General features: G+C 43.3%; 1 protein-coding gene across 1 annotated transcript in view; it reads right to left on the bottom strand.

Annotated features, from left to right (window-relative positions):
- The window catches only part of VWA3B (von Willebrand factor A domain containing 3B), a 188,799-nt gene that overhangs the window by 161,402 nt on the left and 7,799 nt on the right, over positions 1 to 19,598 (bottom strand). Inside the window, 5 exon segments of the mRNA XM_069494458.1 lie at positions 3,634 to 3,749; positions 8,097 to 8,266; positions 14,828 to 14,987; positions 16,579 to 16,829; positions 18,612 to 18,706. Coding sequence (XP_069350559.1) covers positions 3,634 to 3,749; positions 8,097 to 8,266; positions 14,828 to 14,987; positions 16,579 to 16,829; positions 18,612 to 18,706 — 792 coding nt within the window.

The following is a 19,598-nucleotide window of genomic DNA, read 5'->3' on the forward strand; positions in this document are numbered from 1 at the left end:
CATCAAAATATTATTTCAATAAGCACATGAAAAGATGCTCCATATCTTAGGAAAATGCAAATTAAAACCACAATGATATACCACCTCATACCCATTAGGATGGCTACTATCAAAAATATAGAAAATAAGTTTTGGCCTAGCTATGGAACAATTGTGCACTGTCTGTAGAAATGTAAAACAGTGTAGCCACTATGGAAAACAGTATGGAGGTTCCTTAAAAAAATTAAAAATAGAATCACCAAATATGATCCAGATTCTACTCTGGGTTTATACCCAAAAGAATGGAAAGCAGGGTCTTGAAGAGATATTTGCACACCCATGTTCATAACATTATTCACAATAGCTAAAGGTGTAAGGAACCCAAGTGTTCACTAGTGGATGAATGAATAAACAAAATGTGGTCTACTCATACAATGGAATATTATTCAGCCTGAAAAAGGAAGGAAATTCTAATACAAGCTACAACATGGGTAAACATGGAGGACATTATGCTAAGTGAAATAAGCCAGTTACAGAAGGACAAATACTGTATAATTCCACTTGTTTATGAGGTACCTAGAGTAGTCAAATGCAAAGATACAGAAAATATAATGGGGATTGCCAGAGGCTGGGGGAAAGGGAAATAGGGTCCTATGATTTGAACATATGTGCCTCCCCCAAAATTCATATGTTAGAACCTAATACTTAAGAGGTTGGGCCTCGTACTCTGGTTTCCCTTCAGATCATATAAATCTTTCGTCTTGTAAGAGCTTGGGCCTTTTGAGAAGTAAGTAAGTCATGAGGGCTCTGCCTTCATGAATGGATTAGTTAGTGCTCTTATAAAAGAAGTTGCTCAGTTTGCCCTTTTTTGCCTTTCCATCCCTTCTGCCATGTGAGCACACACCATTTTTCCCCTTCAGAGAATGCGGCAACAAGGTGCCATCTTGGAAGCAGAAAGTGAGCCTTCGCCAAACACCAAATCAGCTGGTGCCTTGCTCTTGGACTTCCCAACCTCCACAACTGTTAGAAATGTTTGTCTTTACAAATTACCCAGTGGTGGGTATTTTGCTATAGCAGCATGAACAGACTGAAATGGGGAGTTATTGTTTAATTGGTACAGAGTTGCAGTTTGGGAAGATGAAAAGAGTTCTGGTGATGGATGGTGGTGATGGTTGCACAATGATGTGAATATGATTAATACTTCTAAACTGTACACTTAAAAATGGTTAAGATGATAAACTTTAGGTTGTGTATACATAATTTACTGCAATTTTTAAAATTATTCTTTATCTTGACTATAGAGTTTTTTTGCAACAGTACAGAGCATGGGGTAATGTTAAGTCATACTCTGAAAGCCAATTATCTGAAATCCGAAAAATCAATAATAGTAGAAAATTCCTTTCAGGTTGCCAGGTAAGTTCTCTCAGCTATGCTTTTCCAATCCTACTCAGAGTGTCTCTGTTTTCTATACAACAGGAGGCAAAATAATCTCAGAAGGAAGTACACCCCCAAAACTAGAGGGCAGCCTGAGGAAGCTGATAATAATAAGTGCTGTAAACAGTTGATGTGGTAATGAGGAGAGAGAACTGATCAGGAAAAAGTAAGACAACTGCCCCTGAGGCCCAGGTGACATTGGAAATCACACATTTTCCAAACCAAAATAGCATGTCAAGATTTCTGGGCAGTTTTTGAGTGGGAGAGGTAGGCTTTGAAATGTTGGCATTTCTGGGACATTGTGGTGGATAAAAGAGATAAGATCACATATTTAGGATTTGGGACTCTCCCCTCAAATTCAGAATATGTGATCACTGAAATGGATTTAGAATGGAAAGCCACACTGAGCATTTTATTCTAAGAAAATGTTTTTATCCATAATTTAATTTATATGTATCACAGGGTTGGGAAGATGGTAGTTGTTGAAAATGTATGCTATGCAGTTTATATTTCCCTTTATAACTAAGTTGCCAAGGAATACAGAGGCCAAAATTAAATCCCATTTACCATAATTGGCATACCATGGGGAGCTGGTGACATCTCATATTCTTTACCCTGATTAAATCATTGCCCACTAAGCTAAATCTTGTAAATTTCACTACTTTCACTAGGCATGGCATACATCCTGCATTAATTTTTTTCTTAGATCAGCATTAATCTTGCTTATCAACTGGTATTTTCCCAAATTCTCTCAGATATCCACTTCATGAACACAACAAAGGTGTCAGCGACCTGAAGCAGTGCCCTCAGTGAGCTCTAATGGAATCTCTCCCCTGCGCTGCTTTGGGCACTAAGAATTCTTTTTTATTTATTTATTTATTTTTTGAGACAGAGTCTTGCTCTGTTGCCTGGGCTAGAGTGAGTGCCGTGGCGTCAGCTTAGCTCACAGCAACCTCAAACTCCTGGGCTTAAGCAATCCTACTGCCTCAGCCTGCCCAAGTAGCTGGGACTACAGGCATGTGCCACCATGCCCGATTAATTTTTTTCTATATATATTTTTAGTTGGCCAGATAATTTCTTTCTATTTTTAGTAGAGACAGGGTCTCGCTCTTGCTCAGGCTGGTCTCGAACTCCTGACCTCGAGCGATCCACCCGTCTTGGCCTCCCAGAGTGCTAGGATTATAGGCGTGACCACGGCGCCCAGCCAGGCACTAAGAATTTGAATCTAAAAAGTCTGTGTCAGGAACAGGCTTGTGACCCATCCCCTGCCTTTATCTCCATCTGACACCCCAGCCTGGCAATGCAACTGCCTGCTACTTAAAGTCCCAGCACCCTCTCCTGGGAGCCTTTCCAATGCGATTATGTAAACAGAGGAATCTTTCAAGCAGCTGTATGCTGTGGCTTCTCCCCTATCCCCAAAGCGTAGTCCTTATCTTACAATGAAGCTAGAAATCTGTTTAATAACTACAAAAGAGGGTGGAGGTGGGGGTGAGCTTTCTTAAACTTCTAACTACCCACTGAGCCACGTCATCCAACGATCCAACAGGAGTTTCCTTCCCTCCTTTTCTCAGGGGTGTTTATTCAGCATCATTGGCACTTTGCAATTTCATCAACCCAGAAAAAACTCCCATCCTTTGGCTTTCTGAGTAACCTTCTACCATTTTCTGAATCACAACCTTATTTCTTGCTGGTTTTGTGATTTCATTCCCTGTGCTTGTTAAGCCCTCTGATCACATTCCTTGAGTGAAAGGGGAAGTTCATTCAGCCTCCATAAAGGTTCCTATGCAGCCCCAGTCCTCACAAGAGGCAGATCAGTCCCACACACCACATCCACAAGTAATGCTTTCATCACAGGTAGGACAGCAGAACCTGGCCAAGAACCACAGGTGCCCTCACAGCAGCCTCGTAGCTAACCTGTATAGCAGAGCAGCTCTGCCTTGCCAGGAACTAACTCAGCGTTGACATGCCCAAGGCCGTATCTCCAGAAGGTTCCCAAGGTAGTAACCACATATCACTTAGGCCATTTCCCTGGGTAATAAACTTATGCCTTGTTTTCAGGTTGGGAGATTCACCATTAATATCCATTAACTCTGCCTTTGTACCACATTAATAATACAAAAGACACAAGTAGTCCCTACCTAGTACTTTCTTTCCTAATAAGGCAGATCATCTGAGGTTATTAAGGATAAAACTACACTGCTTCTTTTGGATTCCAGGTACCTGGAGGGAGTTTTCCTTTCAGTTTCCTTGAATTCCAAGTCATCACACTGTCACCATCCTTTGTGGGGAATGCAGGAAATAACACACACTCTGTTCTTTCAGCGAATGCATGGAACCTGAAACATGAAGATGTATTCAACATTAGGCTAGTACGGAGGGAATTGTGTGCTCTGTTTGTTCTCCTCAGATTGTGAATTTACTCTTCTGCAGTGCAGAGTATCTTAGACATGTTCATCGTTTTCCCTGTACCGTGTCAGTTCCCACAAGCAAACGATAGGGAGGCAGAAGAGGATCGAGAATTGTGAATGGTTTGGGATTTTAACTGATAATTTGTCTTTTCATTAGAGATTAATTAGCTCAACCAAGTGGTATTTTTTGAACCTGGGAAACTGATACTCTAGGCTTATATTCATTCTTTTGTTCCCAGTGTTCCATCATGTCAATGCAGTTTTGACAAGCCAGGCATTTAACGAAGGGCCCCAACAGTGACATCAGCTCTGCAGACTCAGTGTTGCAAGCCCTGACACAGGCAGCTTGGCTCATCTGCCTGTTGCTGACGGGCTTCAGTCAGCCTTAACTCAGCAAACACACACTTCCCCAGGATCGAAGCTTAAGTGTTAATGAAAAGAATTCCTGTGTGGGCAAGTTTCTGGGGCCTGCCTTCTCAAAGTAGGGTCCAAGGAGCAATAGTGGCAGCACCTGGGAGCAGGTTAGGAACACACACTCCCAGCCCCCATCCAGACCTGCGGAGTCAGAGCATGCATTTTAACGAGATTCCCAGGGGACTCACAGGCACATGAAAGTTTGACAAGCACTGGTGTAGTGCACAGGGTGATGGGCTAAGTCACACCCTGGAATCCCCTTAACGGGAATCCGAAAGGTCAGTAATAGCAGGATGTTTCTTTCAGATTGATAGAGGTCTTAAGTAAGGCTCCTCCAGCACTGCAAGAGTTCCACTTCTGCCTGTTGCCTCACCCTCAATTCAAAGAAAACCCTGAAGCACTGCTTGGGATGGAAAGGTGGACAAACAAATGGTGGGAGAAGTCTGGGGGCCTCACCTGGGCTATGGAGAGCCTCAGTCCTATTTCTAAAGGGTTTCAGGTAAGACTGTGATAATGACTTGATGGCAATGGACAAGTCAGCCTCGTTCCAGCAGTTCCTTCTAAGGCCAATGGACTCTTAGCTTGGTTGTGCCTGCCTCCTGTAGGAGCTTAGGCCAGAGCAGAAATGGCCAGCTTCCTTCCCTCATAACCTCCTTGCCGGGCAAGGAGGGGAGTTGGTTGAAGTTTGTTCTGGAAAGCACCATGCCCTGAGTGCCAAAGCCTTTAGTGCCCAGGACTTCCCAGTCTCTGATTTGTTCTCCAGATTAGAAAAGAGAGCAGGACAGAAGTTTCCTCTGGCTGATACAGCCTCTCTTGTGCAGAAGCAACTCACCATTAGGATAGGCTGTTAGAAGAGTCCTGAGAGTATACCACTGTGTCTGGACTGGTGGATCCACCTAGACACAGCCTCAAGCATGGGGAAGCCAGGTTCCAAGTGGAAGGTCACTAGGCTGAGGCAGCCTCCTGCCCACTGAGACACTTAGGACTCGTCACTTCCAGTGGTTAATAACTGCCCTCTAGCAGGGGTCCGCAGCTGAAGGGGCACCAAGAGGCCAACCAGGAGCCATGGAGTGTCTGGGCAAGGAGTCGAGGGGCCGGAGCACCACTGGTTATGGGTTGGGTTTACCTGCCAGAGCCCAGAGCATGGACAAGAGGGCACATCTACACATCATCCTTTTCTGAAAAACCCACCTTCATGCAGGGCACAGCATAAAAGTCAGTAGCTGAACTGTAGCTTCTCTCATTATAAGTTATTCCCTGGGCTCTAGCATGCCCCAAATGAGCTCAGCACAGAACAAGCAAGAGAGGTGACCCAGCCAATTACTCTTTTCTCTCTCCACTAGTGAAGGCTGGGCAGGGAGCCCCCTTCTATATTTTGGAGGGCCTCAGGAACCCAGAATGGAAGTCAAGTACCTGATGTTAAAAGATTTCAAAGTGTTTTAAGAGAAACCAGAGGAGTGGTCCTCAGAATCCTGAGCACCTTTTAACAATGAAAATTCCTAGGTTGCAGTGAGCTACAATGATGCCACTGCAACACAGTGAAACTCTGTCTCAAAAACACCACCACCTTCCTGGCCCTACTCAGACCCTGAAAATCAGAATCTCTGTGGCTGTGGCCTTAGAATCTGCATGTCAATCAAGCTCTCTAGCAGTTTTGCAAAGTGATGGGGAAAAATGCATATTCTCAGGCTCCCTCTATCATGTGGAATCAGCCTTCCAGGTGAAACCCTGCCTCTGCATCATTAATAAGTTCCCCAGGTGATTGTGATGGGCACCTACATTTAAGGCCAAGATAATATCTTACCCCAGTCAGCACAGTTACTATCAAAAAGACATAAAACAACAAATGCTGGCAAGGATGCAGAGGAAAGGGAATTCATACACTGTTAGTGAGAACATAAATTAGTACAGCCATTATGGAAAACAGTAGGGAAATTTCTCAAAAAACTACAAATAGAACTACCATACAATCTAGTAATCCTACTACTGGGTATCTATACAAAGGAAAGGAAATCAGTACATCAAAGGCCCATTTGTACCCCTACGTTCATTGCAGCACTATTCACAATAGCGAAGATGTGGAATCAACCTAAGTGTCCCTCAATGGATGAATAAAGAAAATGTGGTGTATATATACACACAATGGAATACTATTCAGCCACAAAAAGAATGAAATCCTGTCATTTGCAGCAACATGAATGGAACTGGAGGTCACTGTGTTAAGTGAAATAAACCAGGCACAGAAAGATAAATATTTTATATTCTCACTCATATGCAGGAAATAAAAAAGTTGACCTCATGGAGGGAGAGAGTAGAATGAAAAATACCAGAGGCTGGGAAGGGTGTGGGGGTGGGGGATGATGAGGGATGAAGAGCAGTTGGGTGATGGGCACAAACATACAGTTAGATAGAAGGAATAAGTTCTAATGTTCAATAGCAGAATAGGGTGACTGATGTAGTTAACAATGTATTGTATATTTCAAAATAGGTAGAAGAGAGGACTTAAAATGTTCTCAGCACATAGAAACAATAAATGCTCAAGATGATGGATACCCTAAATAGACTGACTTGATCATTATACATACTATGCATGTAGCAAAATATCACATGTACAAATATCATATATCAATAAAACATTTTTTTAAAAAAGAACAAGTGCTCTGGGCAGGCATTGTACCCATTTCACACAGGCTAACTTAAGAAAGGACTTCATAAATCTCCTTGTAACCACAGAAGTAGCTGGTCTCTCTCCATAAGGGACATAAACTTACACACACACAAACCAAGGGAGGAGTGTATGTTTTAAATGTAGGTTTTATTATTATTCAGGTATGGTGAGGCCAACAGATCAGGTGACTATTGCCACTGAAAAGATATTTTATTATTCACAGTTCCTGCTATGGAAAGAATTGCACACACCCTGCTGAAATATTTCTGTATTGAAGCCCAAATTCCCTGTGTGACTGTACTTGGAGATAGAGCCTATAGGGAGGTAATAAAGATTAAATGAGATCATAGGGTGGGGCTCTGATCTGACAGGATTAGTGGTGACCTTGTAAGAAGAGGAAGGAGAAAGAAGCACCAGAGCTCTCTGTCTCACATGTGCACACTCACACATGCTAGCTCGCCCTCTCTCTCTCTCTCTTTCTTTCTCACCCCTCAACAAGTGAGGACACAATGAGAACACAGCTGCCTACAAGGTAGGAAGAGTACCCTCACCAGCAATCAAATTGGCTTTGACCTTGTGCTTCCCAGCCTCTAGAACTGCAAGAAATAAATATCTGTTGTTTAAGCCAACTAGCCTGTGATGATTTGTTAAGGGCAGCCCAAGCAGACTAAGAAAGTTTCCAAGAGGAGGGGCATGTTATGCCATGCAGGGCCAGCCAGGAGGCAGAGGGAGTGAGGGGAAAAGGTGGTTTCCAAGGGAAGGAAGAGGGGAGGCAGGGGTAAACAGGTTTAGGATTGGCTAATTTGAACAATGTCAGTGCTCCAGGGTGATTAGGGCCAGGGTAGTGGTTCTGAGTATGAGAGCCTGGATTGGGAGTGTAGACTCTGGATTGGTTGGTTTGCATATGAAAGTGCACCCCAGGTGAGTCATTTGCTATTTCTAGGAATAGCTAGCCCTGGGAGGGGCAGTGTCTCCTGGGTCAGCAAAGCATCAGAATTACAGAAAATAAAGAGGCCTGACTAATACAGGATAGAGAATAAAAGGTCCATAAAGACTAAACACTATACTGGAAAGAGAGGAGGAACCCAGCAACAGATTGGTTAAGAAGACCACAAAGAATCCAAGACCCACTGTTGATCCTGTAGAAGCAGGTGACTCACTCGCTGTCACTCAAGAACATATTTTCTGCCTACCTGCTGTGGGTCTTGGCACTCAGCTCCTTTAGGAAAGCTATAGTGCCTTCTCCTCTGGCATTGAAGGACACTGTGTAGACTGGATATGGGATCTCCAAAGCCCCTTGGAGGAGAAGCTCCTTGGATTCCTCAGGAACGTCCCCCACCACAAAGTAGTAAATGGATTCGATCTGCAAAAGAGTGGGATCAATGGTTTATCTCCCTGACATGCCCTCACCTTGTACTGCCTCTTTAAAAAAAAAAAAAAAAAAAAATGAGCAGAAGGAATAGCAGCCCAGCTCAGAATTTTGTAAGGAAGTCAGAACCCAAGTCAGAGAGTGAGATATTCAGGGCCTGGTGCCAAGAAGGTCTCCTGGCAGTGGCTGTAGTCTCAGATACCACATGAGAAGAATATGGTTGGCAGATTTGGAGAAGCTTCCTCTGGGCCCACAAATACATTACACAGGTTAGGAGCAGTTATTTTCAAGTCAAGAAATGAAGGAACTATTGGCACTGCCACTGTGGGCAGGAAGCTTATTAGCCATTTCCTGTGACAGTGACAGAATTCTACAGTGCAAACTCATCCATCCTCAGTCTGAGACAGAATGTGGAAAGGAGGGCATATTCTCAGCTGGTTCATCCTCTGGTCTCATCTCACTAGGGAATCACATGCCCAGGTTGGTGAGGCTGTCCTGACTTCACACAGCTGGTCAGAAGCCAGGCCTCCTACTGGGCCTGGCTCTCACGGCCATGTTAGGCCACGAGAAGAATGGGAGAACCATGAACCGAAGAACCACACCATCCCCTGTGTCAGGATACACACACACACACACACACACACACACATACCCCAATCTTAAACCAGTGATTGATTCTGGGAGATGCATACCTCACCCACGTAGAAGACAGTCCCAAAGAAGTGCTACCTGCTTAATTTAGAGAGATGTAAAACCCACCCAAGGGAGCCCTGTGACAACTATCTGCCTCTCCCCAACCTCGACTCCACTGCTCCGGCCCTTCCCCAGGACTGTGCTTCCACGGAGTCTGTCTCCTTGCCACTAATGAGCTCTGTAACCTCAGGCAAGTGATGGAACGGCAGTTTCTTCATGGCAGATAATGCAGTTTATTCTTCATAACGGAGTTTAAACAAGATGACTTACACTTGTGCATGTATTTATATAAATCTTGGAATGTAAAAATCCCAAGGAGAGCCAGGAATACATATTTTCTCAACCTGCCCCTAAAAATGTCCTGATGGATTGTCTCCACAGATAACTGGGGAAGAAACCCCAGCAAACATACTGTGTTTTAGGGGATATATAGATGTCACCCTCCATTTGGGATTCATGACTCTTCCCCTGCTCTAATCCCAAACCTGTGCTAGCTAAATATAGTCAATAAATGGCCTCATCTCAACACCAAACCTGGGCCTTAAGCTGTCTGAGAGAGGTGGCCCCATGCGTGCTTCCCAGTTGGTCAAGGGGCTCTGCCTGACCAGCACATGGGCAGGCTGTGTGGCCAAGGGGGGCAGGTGGGGGCACGGGCTGAGGGCCTAAGATGGGTGTTAGGAGAAGACCAGAGTGAGGGCTGAGACCAGACCTCTTCAGCAACATCCTCCTCCAACTAGGCACCCCCCTCCACCCCGCTACACACCACCAGGTCTCTTTCTTTCAGATCTTTAGACACCAGCTCCATAATTGTAAAAAGTACCTATTGGGAAGTAAAGACTGAGGAATGTTGAAAACGTCTTTCAGTCAGTAACCTGGGAATGAGGAAACACCGAAAAAAAAAAAAAAAAGGAGAAACAGTGTAATCCGGATTACTTATTGGGCAACTAATATTTTTCTTCCAGCAAATGCATTATGTTTCATTCTTTTCCTGGTATTGTACATTCTTTGTGTAAGATTTATTAAAAAGATTCCTTCTTAGCTGCACAGTTATTTACTAGAGTTTTCCAGTTGTGTCAGTGCCCAAGTTTAGCATGGGGACAAGTTCATCCTGTTATAAGGATCTAAAATGACACATGGCCCAAGACAGAGGACACGGCATATTTTTTGCAATTCGTTAGACCAACAGGGAGGTGAGGACACACATCTCCAGGTAGTTGCTGGCAGCTCCTGACACCACCACATCTCCATTGGACATCATGTAAACTCAGCTTCTTTGCTCTGGGAATAACCCAAGAATCTGAAATCCTTGTGAAGAAATGTTTTTCCCTCACGATTTCATCAAACTGAAAATTGCTGTAGCCAACAGTGAGTCAGGATTTCCTTTCCTTTACAAAGGCTGTGGTGTTACTCACTATTCATTAAGTTCATTACTCAGCTTCTTAATTGCATATGTTTCCAGTCAATTCTAGGTTATCCATGCTGTAGATTTCCTGAGACATGCTTCATATTGAGAGCACAGATATCCCTCACTCTCCCGCGCACAGCATTTCTGCTTCTCCTGTCTGCTCACGTAATGACACTTAGGAAAACAGAGAGGAAGAATAAATATGCTACCTCTTCCTATCTCCCCTCAAATTGGCAAAATGCTTCTTAAAACAAAATGGCTTTAGGATTTTCAGCTATTTGGGATAAGCTAAAATGAATTATTTTATTCAATATTCACAACAATCCTGTAGCATATGAATTATTGTTATTATGCCCAGTATACAGATGAAGAAACTGAGGCTTGGAAAGGATAACTGACTTCATCTTAGCGCTACTAAGCCCAGGCTGCCTGACCCCAAGACTGCCCGTGCTCTCTCCACCGCTACGCTGTGTGACTCATGGCAGGGCTGATTCATTGCTGGAGACAACATAAGTCCTAGAACTGGAAAAGCAAGATCATGGGGCAGAGAAGGTGGCCACAGGCAGGCACTGTTTGTACTTCTGTAGCTCCCCTGCCACCCAAGGGTTCTGTCCTCTACTCCTGATATCAGCACTGCTGACCAAAAGTTGGGTCCATGAGGTTACTCGGCTTAAGGGAATATCCTCATGGGAATCCTCACCCCTTGGCCAGTACCTTGGAGCTGCATAGGGGCACAGACCAGTGTGGAGGGTCAATAGCAGCATCCAGACCAAAAGCAGTTTCCTTACCAACCAGCATTTGTCCACATGCTGATTTGCACTAACTTTGATAGAACAACACATGGGTTCCACTCAGCTTTTTTAGAGTGAGTCAAAAGATCTTGACACTTCACACTACATAAAGTAGGGTGGAGCCTTTATGTTTTCACATAAAATATCTTATTCTACCTGGGCCATTTATTCTGCAGCTTCACATGGTAACCTGCATTCTGCCCAGCCAAGGAGTCCTTGACGTCTTCCCAGCTGCTGCTCTGGGGGCAAAAAAAGAAACAGAGCAGGAGTGGCTGTTTCTACTCTGGCTGCCCTCTGCACCCACTTGTCAGAAGTCTGTGTTCTCATCCCCAAGGCTTCTAGACATAACAGTCTCCACTCTTCAAGGAGCAAAAATGAAAGTCACCCAGAATGGTAGCAAAGGCTCTAGAAAAAAATTGTCTTTTTCTTCATACAACTTTGAATATTGCAACATTTTTTACCAACTCGAGACCTTGGGATCTAATCTCCAGGTCCTCCTTGTGCCCGTGGGAGCCCTCACCTGGCGCAGCCTGATTTGACTTTCAGATATCCTCCTTGGTGGTGATCGTTCCCCATGGTATCGACCTAGTTCACTTCTCAAATACTTCTTAACACTCTTGACCACCACCGACTTTCTGGCCTCCCAGGCTTCAGGGTTCCCGTCCCCATCCACCATCCCTGCCAGAGTCCAACACGCCTCTGCAAACTCACCTGCTGGTCCCACATAGGCCACCTCCCTTCAGTCAAATCTGTGCAATAATTTGGGGATGGAAATCCATTGGACCCACATCTAGCCCCCAAACTCAAGAATATCAACACTATTTTCTTTCCATTTCTTCAGTGTTCAACAAACATTTATAGAGTCCTTGTTAAGCATCAGAAACATAAAAATAAAAATATCTGATGCCTGTCTGAACCATCACAAGGAAATAAATGAGCTTCCAGTTTCATGGACTGACATGCCAGGCTTTACAGCCCAGCAGTGAAGGCTCCTTATGAAATCATATGGGTCTGTCTTCAATTCACCAACTTGGTCTCCCAGTGAATATGACTAAAAGAAACAAGAAACTAAATGGATGCATGCCTGTCAAGTGGATGGATGAGAGGCTGAGAGAATGAAAACAGAAATGCAGGTGTCTTTTGGGCAGGTGGCCTTGTCCTGCGGCGGGGAGGGAAGCACCTCAGGTAGTCTTCTCAGGCAGCTTAGACCCAGGGCTTTGGATAAACAGTCTTCTCTGTCATCCACATCGGCAGGACTCCTGGGGCCTCCTGGCACACCACATCTCCTTGTAAAGCCCAGGAAGCTACTAACTTCCAAAAGACATATGGCCTGGGACCAGAGAACACTGAAGAGCAGAAACCCTCTGCTGCAACACGCCTGGGCTCTGCAGATGGCAACCCCTCGCAGCCGCCAAACACTTCCTCGTACACCCCATGCTGTCCTTTCATGAGCCAGGTCCTTTTTCACAGAATACAACAATGGTTCATCCATCAATAGTGCTCTTCAAGTGCTATGAGTAGAGCCAGGGTGTAAACAGACATCACACTCTTCTCAGGCTCCTCTCAGACTCAAAGGCTCACCTTTGTCCTGGATCCCTTCCTGGCCTACCACGGAGATAAAGCCCAGTCTTGGAGGAGGCCAGTGGCCTCTGGGCATCCTCTGTCACCACAATCAAGCACAGCATTCATCCCTTATTCCTTGTGTGGACTTGGTACAAAACCAGACTTGAATGTTAATTTTTGGACACAAGACAATACCCACTTTCTTGGCTCCTCTCAGGACCCACTCATAGAGGGAGATGCTAACCCAAGGCAGATTATCACCAGTAAGATGATACAGAGCAGAGAAGCAGGCTTTATGGGAACCCATCTCCGCCCTCACCCCTCCACCCCAGAACACCAACACACACACACATACACACACACACACACACACACACACATGGGTGCTCTTTTTTTACTCCTCATAAAACACAGGGCATGGTATTTTTGTATACGAGACAATTGCATTTACTGGAATTCTCCTTGGGAGACCCCCAGATACAGACTGTAGGGGGAGGGACGCAGCGGTCTGTGCATGCTTTGCAGTCTCTGTGTATACCCCATGGTCTCTTCTCAAAAGCTTTTCAGTCTTTTCTCAAGGTCGCATTTGATGATCAGTACCTGGGAACTTCTTTCTTGGTCTGTCCTCTTCTATAGAACTTCCCTGGGACTCACTGAATTGTTCCTTACTTCCCGGGCTAGGGATGAAAGGATGAACCCCAGAGAAAGAAAAAGCCCAAACCAAAGGGAAGGGAAATAGAAAAGCAAGGTCACAGGAAGATCTTGCAGTCACATCAGGTGGCCAGAGTCAGTTATGACCACAATAGCCAGGTTAACAGACAGAGAAAGAAAACAGCCGTGTCACACGCACATGCACACACATTCAAGAGGCTGGGAAATGTTCCATTTCTTGAGTGCTTATTAAGGTGTCCAGACACTTGAAATTTTACAGATTTTAAAACAAACTTGAAGGGCCAAAGAACAGAGTAGCTTGTATTAGGTTCTTCTTTGATGGAAAACATTTGTTCCTTTGGCTTCAGGAGGAAAAACTGTGTGTTTCCAATTTCAGACTGTGACCCTCAGTATTGATAAACACAGGCCGGTGACCACTGGGGGCTGTCTTTCAAGGTGCCAGCACATGGCCTCTTTCCCCAAGAAAAGACTTCTAAATACATCCAGGTAAAGCTTGAAACCTAGAAAAGCCTCAGGCTTCCAGAGTGGAGGAAGCAAATAAGTACTAAGTATCTGTATCCAAAGGCAAACAGATCTGCTCCCACCTGGGGATGCGAGGCTGGCCAAATGACCCCATCTGCCCAGAGTACTTCTCCACTCGCTTGCCACTGCCCCATCACTAGAGCCACACACAGAAACACAGACCCTGTGGCTGAAAGAGATATAAAACACCACCATTTAATTGCTTCTTCCAAGAAAACTTTATTTCCAAAAGGTCCCTATCAAAAGGCATATGTCAATACATCAACATTCCAACATGGACAGGCTCATCAGCTTGGACATACTTCACCTTGGAAAGCACATGATAGATCCATCTGTGAAGAGGAACTTGGAAAGATCCAGAACATGGATCTTGGGGAACCCTATTTCCTCATCCTTAACATTCTATGAGGGATCTTCCAACCTCTCTCTCCTCCCCACAAGAGAAGGATGGATTTATCTAATTGGCAGGAGAGTGAGAGTGGAATGAATGTGACGGAGATGCACAACTATGGCCCCATTCCCTGTCCTTTCTCCGTGCTCAGTGGGTGTGAGTAGCACTTGGCTCTCCTGGCACAAGCTAAATGAGGGTCTTCCCTGTGATCCCCATCGCCCCACAGAGGGAGCCTAGCCAGGCTCAGGGGACAGGTATTTGGGAGTCTCATTTTCATTGGTCCAGCTCTGCCATCACCAAAGCTGCTACTTTCATCCCCATCTGAGGCTTGTAACCATTTCTCAATTTGAGGTTCCAAATTCAGAGGTGAACAGGACTATGACTTAAAATGGGGTCTTCAAGGCCAATGATGGGATCCCTGTGGGATCAGGGGAAAGGCAGTATGAAGATAGCAAGTGTGAAGAGCTAAGCCTGAAGCCACCTCCATGACGTTGGAGCAGGCATGGACACACACTTACAGTTTTGTCCTTCCCAGCTTCCAGCAGAGCATCCAGGCGGCTAACATTGCTCAAAGTCAGCTTAGCAGTCAGTTTCTCAACCCAGCTGATGGCAGCAGCTATGGATTGTTCTGTCACAGGAGTAGCATTTTCTTGCCATTTCACAGGCTCCTGAGAAACCCTGAAAGGAATCACATGGAGCAGTCACTGGGTGGTGATCAATGCTACTGGGGATTGTCAGCCCTTGATCTCACAGCCATAAGCAACAAGCTGCCCAATGCCCATCTCCTGAACCGAGACAGAAAGGAAACAGCTCCCAGCCCTCTGAAATTGCCAACAAAATGGGTGAGCTGTTTAAGACAGGTTCCCAAAGCACCATTATCTTCCTTAAGCTGTACTGACTAGGAAAAATAATATTTACATGAGAAACAAAAATCTCAAAAATATAAACAAGTGCTTTAAAAATATTAAGGAAAGTTATTTTCATAAACAGGCAGGCTTATATGTAACTGCCTTCTATTAATAGCAAATTTATAAGAATTCACAGTATTAAGATTTGCAAATCACCAGCAGTTTGATTACTCTAAAATTTTATTTCTAATGCTTTCATGACATTGTTTTCATTGTCCTGAAAGAATCCCACCAGTTATCTTTTTTTTTTTTTTTTTTTTTTGGATCAAAGATGGCGTTGTTTTGAGTTCAGCAGAGCATTATTATTTAAATCCTGAGAAAATCTGGTTATTTAGTTTGGCTTGGAAATGAATGATGGAAACCCCCAATTTCAAAAAAGAAGAGCCATTTGAATTAATCCTTGTGTTGACAATTGCAAATAAATCAGCTTGTCTGCCCTCATAGTCCACCTCCAGAAGTAAAGCTGGCTCATACTTGTGTCCCTCTGTGTGGCTTCTCTGGGTAGGGATCTGGCCAAGAGATATATATTATAGCAAACATTTCTAAGAAAGCAAAAAGCTTTGCAGATTTAAGCACTTAAATTCCTTCAATAATATACCTGTGGCAGAAATAGGAATGTGGGATAGAATACAATTAGGCATTGCCCCCAAAGATGTCCTCTATTTAGTTGAAAGTATTTGATTTAAAAAAGAAAAACACTTTCCCCAAAGATGGCTGGACAGCAAAGAAAAAAAAATTTTTTTTTTTTAAAGAAAAACTCAATTAGGTAAATCCTTCCCACACATTCAGATGTTTCTTGTCAGGGACATGCAACCACTGTTCCAGATGAGAAGTCAGTGTTGAGGTCCAAATCCTCTTGAATCCAAGAATCCATAAATAATTGATTGTAAAAACTCTGAAATATGGGAAATTCTAAAAAGCCAGCCACCTGTTGTTCTGGTTAAAGGGGTCAACTTACAGGGGAAGTCAACTAGAGTTACAAATTCAGTCTGTTAAATTTGTGACCTTTGAATTCATTACCCAAGCTAAAATCTAAAATAAGTGAAGAAATTTATGGCTTTAAATATATATTCAACATAATTCATATTCTTATATTTTAACTTTCCCATGGATTGAAGAAAAGTATGTTTCTAAATCTCTTTTAATGTGAAAACTAAGATGCCCTGTACAAAGCAGATAAAAGTTTCTTAGGATTTATTTATTATAGGATTTCTGCTAAAATTACACATTCTAGGAAATTACAAAATAATACCCCCTCCCCTCATCATACAGCTAACTATGTTAGCTATGCTGCTTAACTCCAAATATGTGCAAATTACTATGAAGTTTCACTGAAATGCCCCTTTCCTGTGGGAACTTACCGTATGATATTGAACTTGGTTATGTGAGCCACCTGCTCCTGGAGGATCATTATTAAAGCATCTCGACACAGATCAAGCTCTCCCTCCAGAATTCCACCAAAATCTAACACTATGGTGATGCACTGCTCCAAGATGACACCAAAAATCTGCCGGCTTCTGCTGGTGAGCCAGTCCATCCGCTGCTTGTAGCTTTCCACAGCTTGTGTTAAATATTCCACAAACTGATAGATCAGTTCTGATTTAGCTGTCAGCTTAATGAAAATAAAAGTAAAAAACAAAAACAATAAAACAGCACCAAAATACGTCATCTGAACCATAGTGCTGTCAAAAAGAACTAAGCATTAATAACAATTTTGTAAATGATCTCCTAAACCCTGTATAATCCAGGAGGAAGTGTTCCAGTCTTTCAAATGAAAAACCTGTTGAATGATTCCCTAACAGAAGAAAAGATGATGATGTGATCTATTCAAAATATAGAACTCTTTAAAAAAAAAAAAAAGTTTCCAGATTGTGTTTTATCTTTCCAGTTACAGATTATCTTTATCAAAAAAATGCCCAGGGGCACTTTTAAGAAATTAGGCATAAGAAAAGAGAGACCATCAAAGGCAGATGGAAAAAGTAAGTCTCACTAAAATGTTTTCCTAAGTACAACATGCCAAAAACATTTCTGAAAATGTTTCTAAGCATGCCAGCACATCTGCCTGGCTTCTTCTCAGGGATGCTGTCCCAGCTACTCATCCTCCTGCTCATGACCTTTGTCCTTGTGTCCTCCTCCTCTCTCAGGCCAAGCTCCCCTGTACCTGGATCACCTGATCACCCATAGCTGCCACCAGCACCTCTAAGGGCTGCCCCTGAAAGGTGACAGGGACTTGCAGGCAATTTCTTGTGGGCACAAATAAACTATCCTACATATAGATCAGGCACAACCATGCGAGGCCTTTTGGGGAAAGGGAGGTAGAAGACATAGAAAATGGGATAAGAAAATATTGTGAACTATTCTGTGATGATCAGATTTTAAAAGAGGATCTGGTACTTTTTTGTTAAACTTTAACACCCAGACACTCAAAATGTTAAGAAAAATGTGCTTTCAGAAGCACTGTGAAATTGTCCATTTTTGTGCTCTGGCTCCTTAAACTCTTTCCCTCCCCTTCACGTATATCTCTTCAAGCTCAATTCCTCAAGCTCCAGCATCACTTCTCATGGCCTTAGGACAGAATTCCTAACTCCCTCTCCAGTGTTCACAGCTACTATGTCAACACAGAAACCAGGGTGGGACCAGACCACAGGGGATGTGGAGATGGACTTAGCTGGTAAAGGGACGAATATTTTTAATAGTTCTGATTTTAATGTGGTTCAGATGAAAAATATCTACACACCAAACTTCAAGATTCCACAGATACTGTTGCTTAGGACCAGGCTTAGTTTAAAAAGTAATTTTTTTTTTTTAACATTAAGAGACAACAGTCCAGGTGGTACATGGATGTACATTGACATGAACAAATATCCATAAAAGGACATGATGGGATGTGTATCTCCAACAGATTATGAGCTCCATGTGGTGGGCCAGGGTCTGCACAGGGCCGGACAGGGGGGTGGCCATGAGAGTCAAGTGCTGAATTGCTGGGAACAAAGGACTCCAGTCCGAGGTGCCGCTCATCCTCTCTCCTCTTCTCCCTGCAAAAGCTGCCCCCTGTTCCCAGTACTTCTCTCAGATAATGGTAGCTAGCTCTTGGCTTTCAGCTAATCTCTGTCATATTTCCTTTTTCTCTTATCTTCAAGGCAAAACAAAGTGTTGATATACAAAGGTTTTCAACTCTGGTCAAGAACTTTCTGGGCTTATCCCTAATGGGTCAAGGGTTTCCTTCCCCAGCTCCTTGGCTATGACTTTCATCACTCTACCACTGCCAGAAGAAAACCCCAGCCTAATAATGCCTCAGTTCAGCCAAGCAGCACGAGCCTCTCCCAATAGCCCACTCCCTGATGTGCTCAGCATCATGTCACCGGACCTGTGCATCGAGGGGACTCTGACTTACATTGTACACTCTGCCATCTTCTGCTCTGTAGAACTGTGGAAACAGGCCATTGGCATACCGAGAAGCCACAAGTCTCCCCAGAGAAGTCACGTAATCTGCATTTTTATAAAGAAAAACAATCAAAAAGTGTATTAGCAAAGCTTCTTATTTATATTTCGAAATGTTTTTCTCTGATGCCATCCAAATTATATGCCCAGCAACAGCAACAATTTGTAATGCTTTCTATTCTGTTCTGAATCATGAAGTATTTCTAGGTGCTACAATAAAGGTAATTGTTTATGGAAAGTGCAATTTTAATGCATGAATGAATAGGAAAAACGGAGTTTGTTCTTGGTTTCGTGTTCTTTTGTCCAGAATGATTAAGGCAGAAGTGGAAAAAAAAAAAAAAAAAGACAACAAAGAATTTGTGTTTAATTCCTGAAAACTTTTATTCAGGACTTAGACCTAGTTTTCAGAATTTTAAAAATTCAACTTAGATATTATTTACTGTACTCTCAAGTGAAGGTTAATAAATAAATCATTAAAATAAAGCAAGCAATAGATTCAGAATAGTCATACAGAATATCAAAACCACAAGATTTTCTTCTTACCAGATTGTATGTTCAGCTATTCAAACATCCATGGCACAAACCCTTATCGAGTACCCACTATGTGCTAGCACAGTGCTCATAAGATGGGAATACAATGTTGCCTAAAACATACTCCTACTCTTTCATGGAACTACTCTGTAGAAGGCTACAGAGAAGCTTCTAGGATTAAGTAGGACTTAGTAGGACAGAGACGAGTTAAGACTTTGCAGAAATGTTTTTATTGTCATGACTATTTTATTGTGGTTATTATTATAATTATTACTAAGCTTCACAGGTGGGAGAGAAAATGGTGGCACTCATGGTTTTTATACTACATTACCACTGCTTTTCTAGGGAGGCTTACTTTGGAAAGGCAAAAAGGGCAAGGCTGAATTTTACAGCCTCCCTGGCCAGGCTT

This window comes from Eulemur rufifrons, chromosome 19, assembly GCF_041146395.1.
Source record: "Eulemur rufifrons isolate Redbay chromosome 19, OSU_ERuf_1, whole genome shotgun sequence".
Classification (NCBI taxonomy): Eukaryota; Metazoa; Chordata; class Mammalia; order Primates; family Lemuridae; genus Eulemur; species Eulemur rufifrons.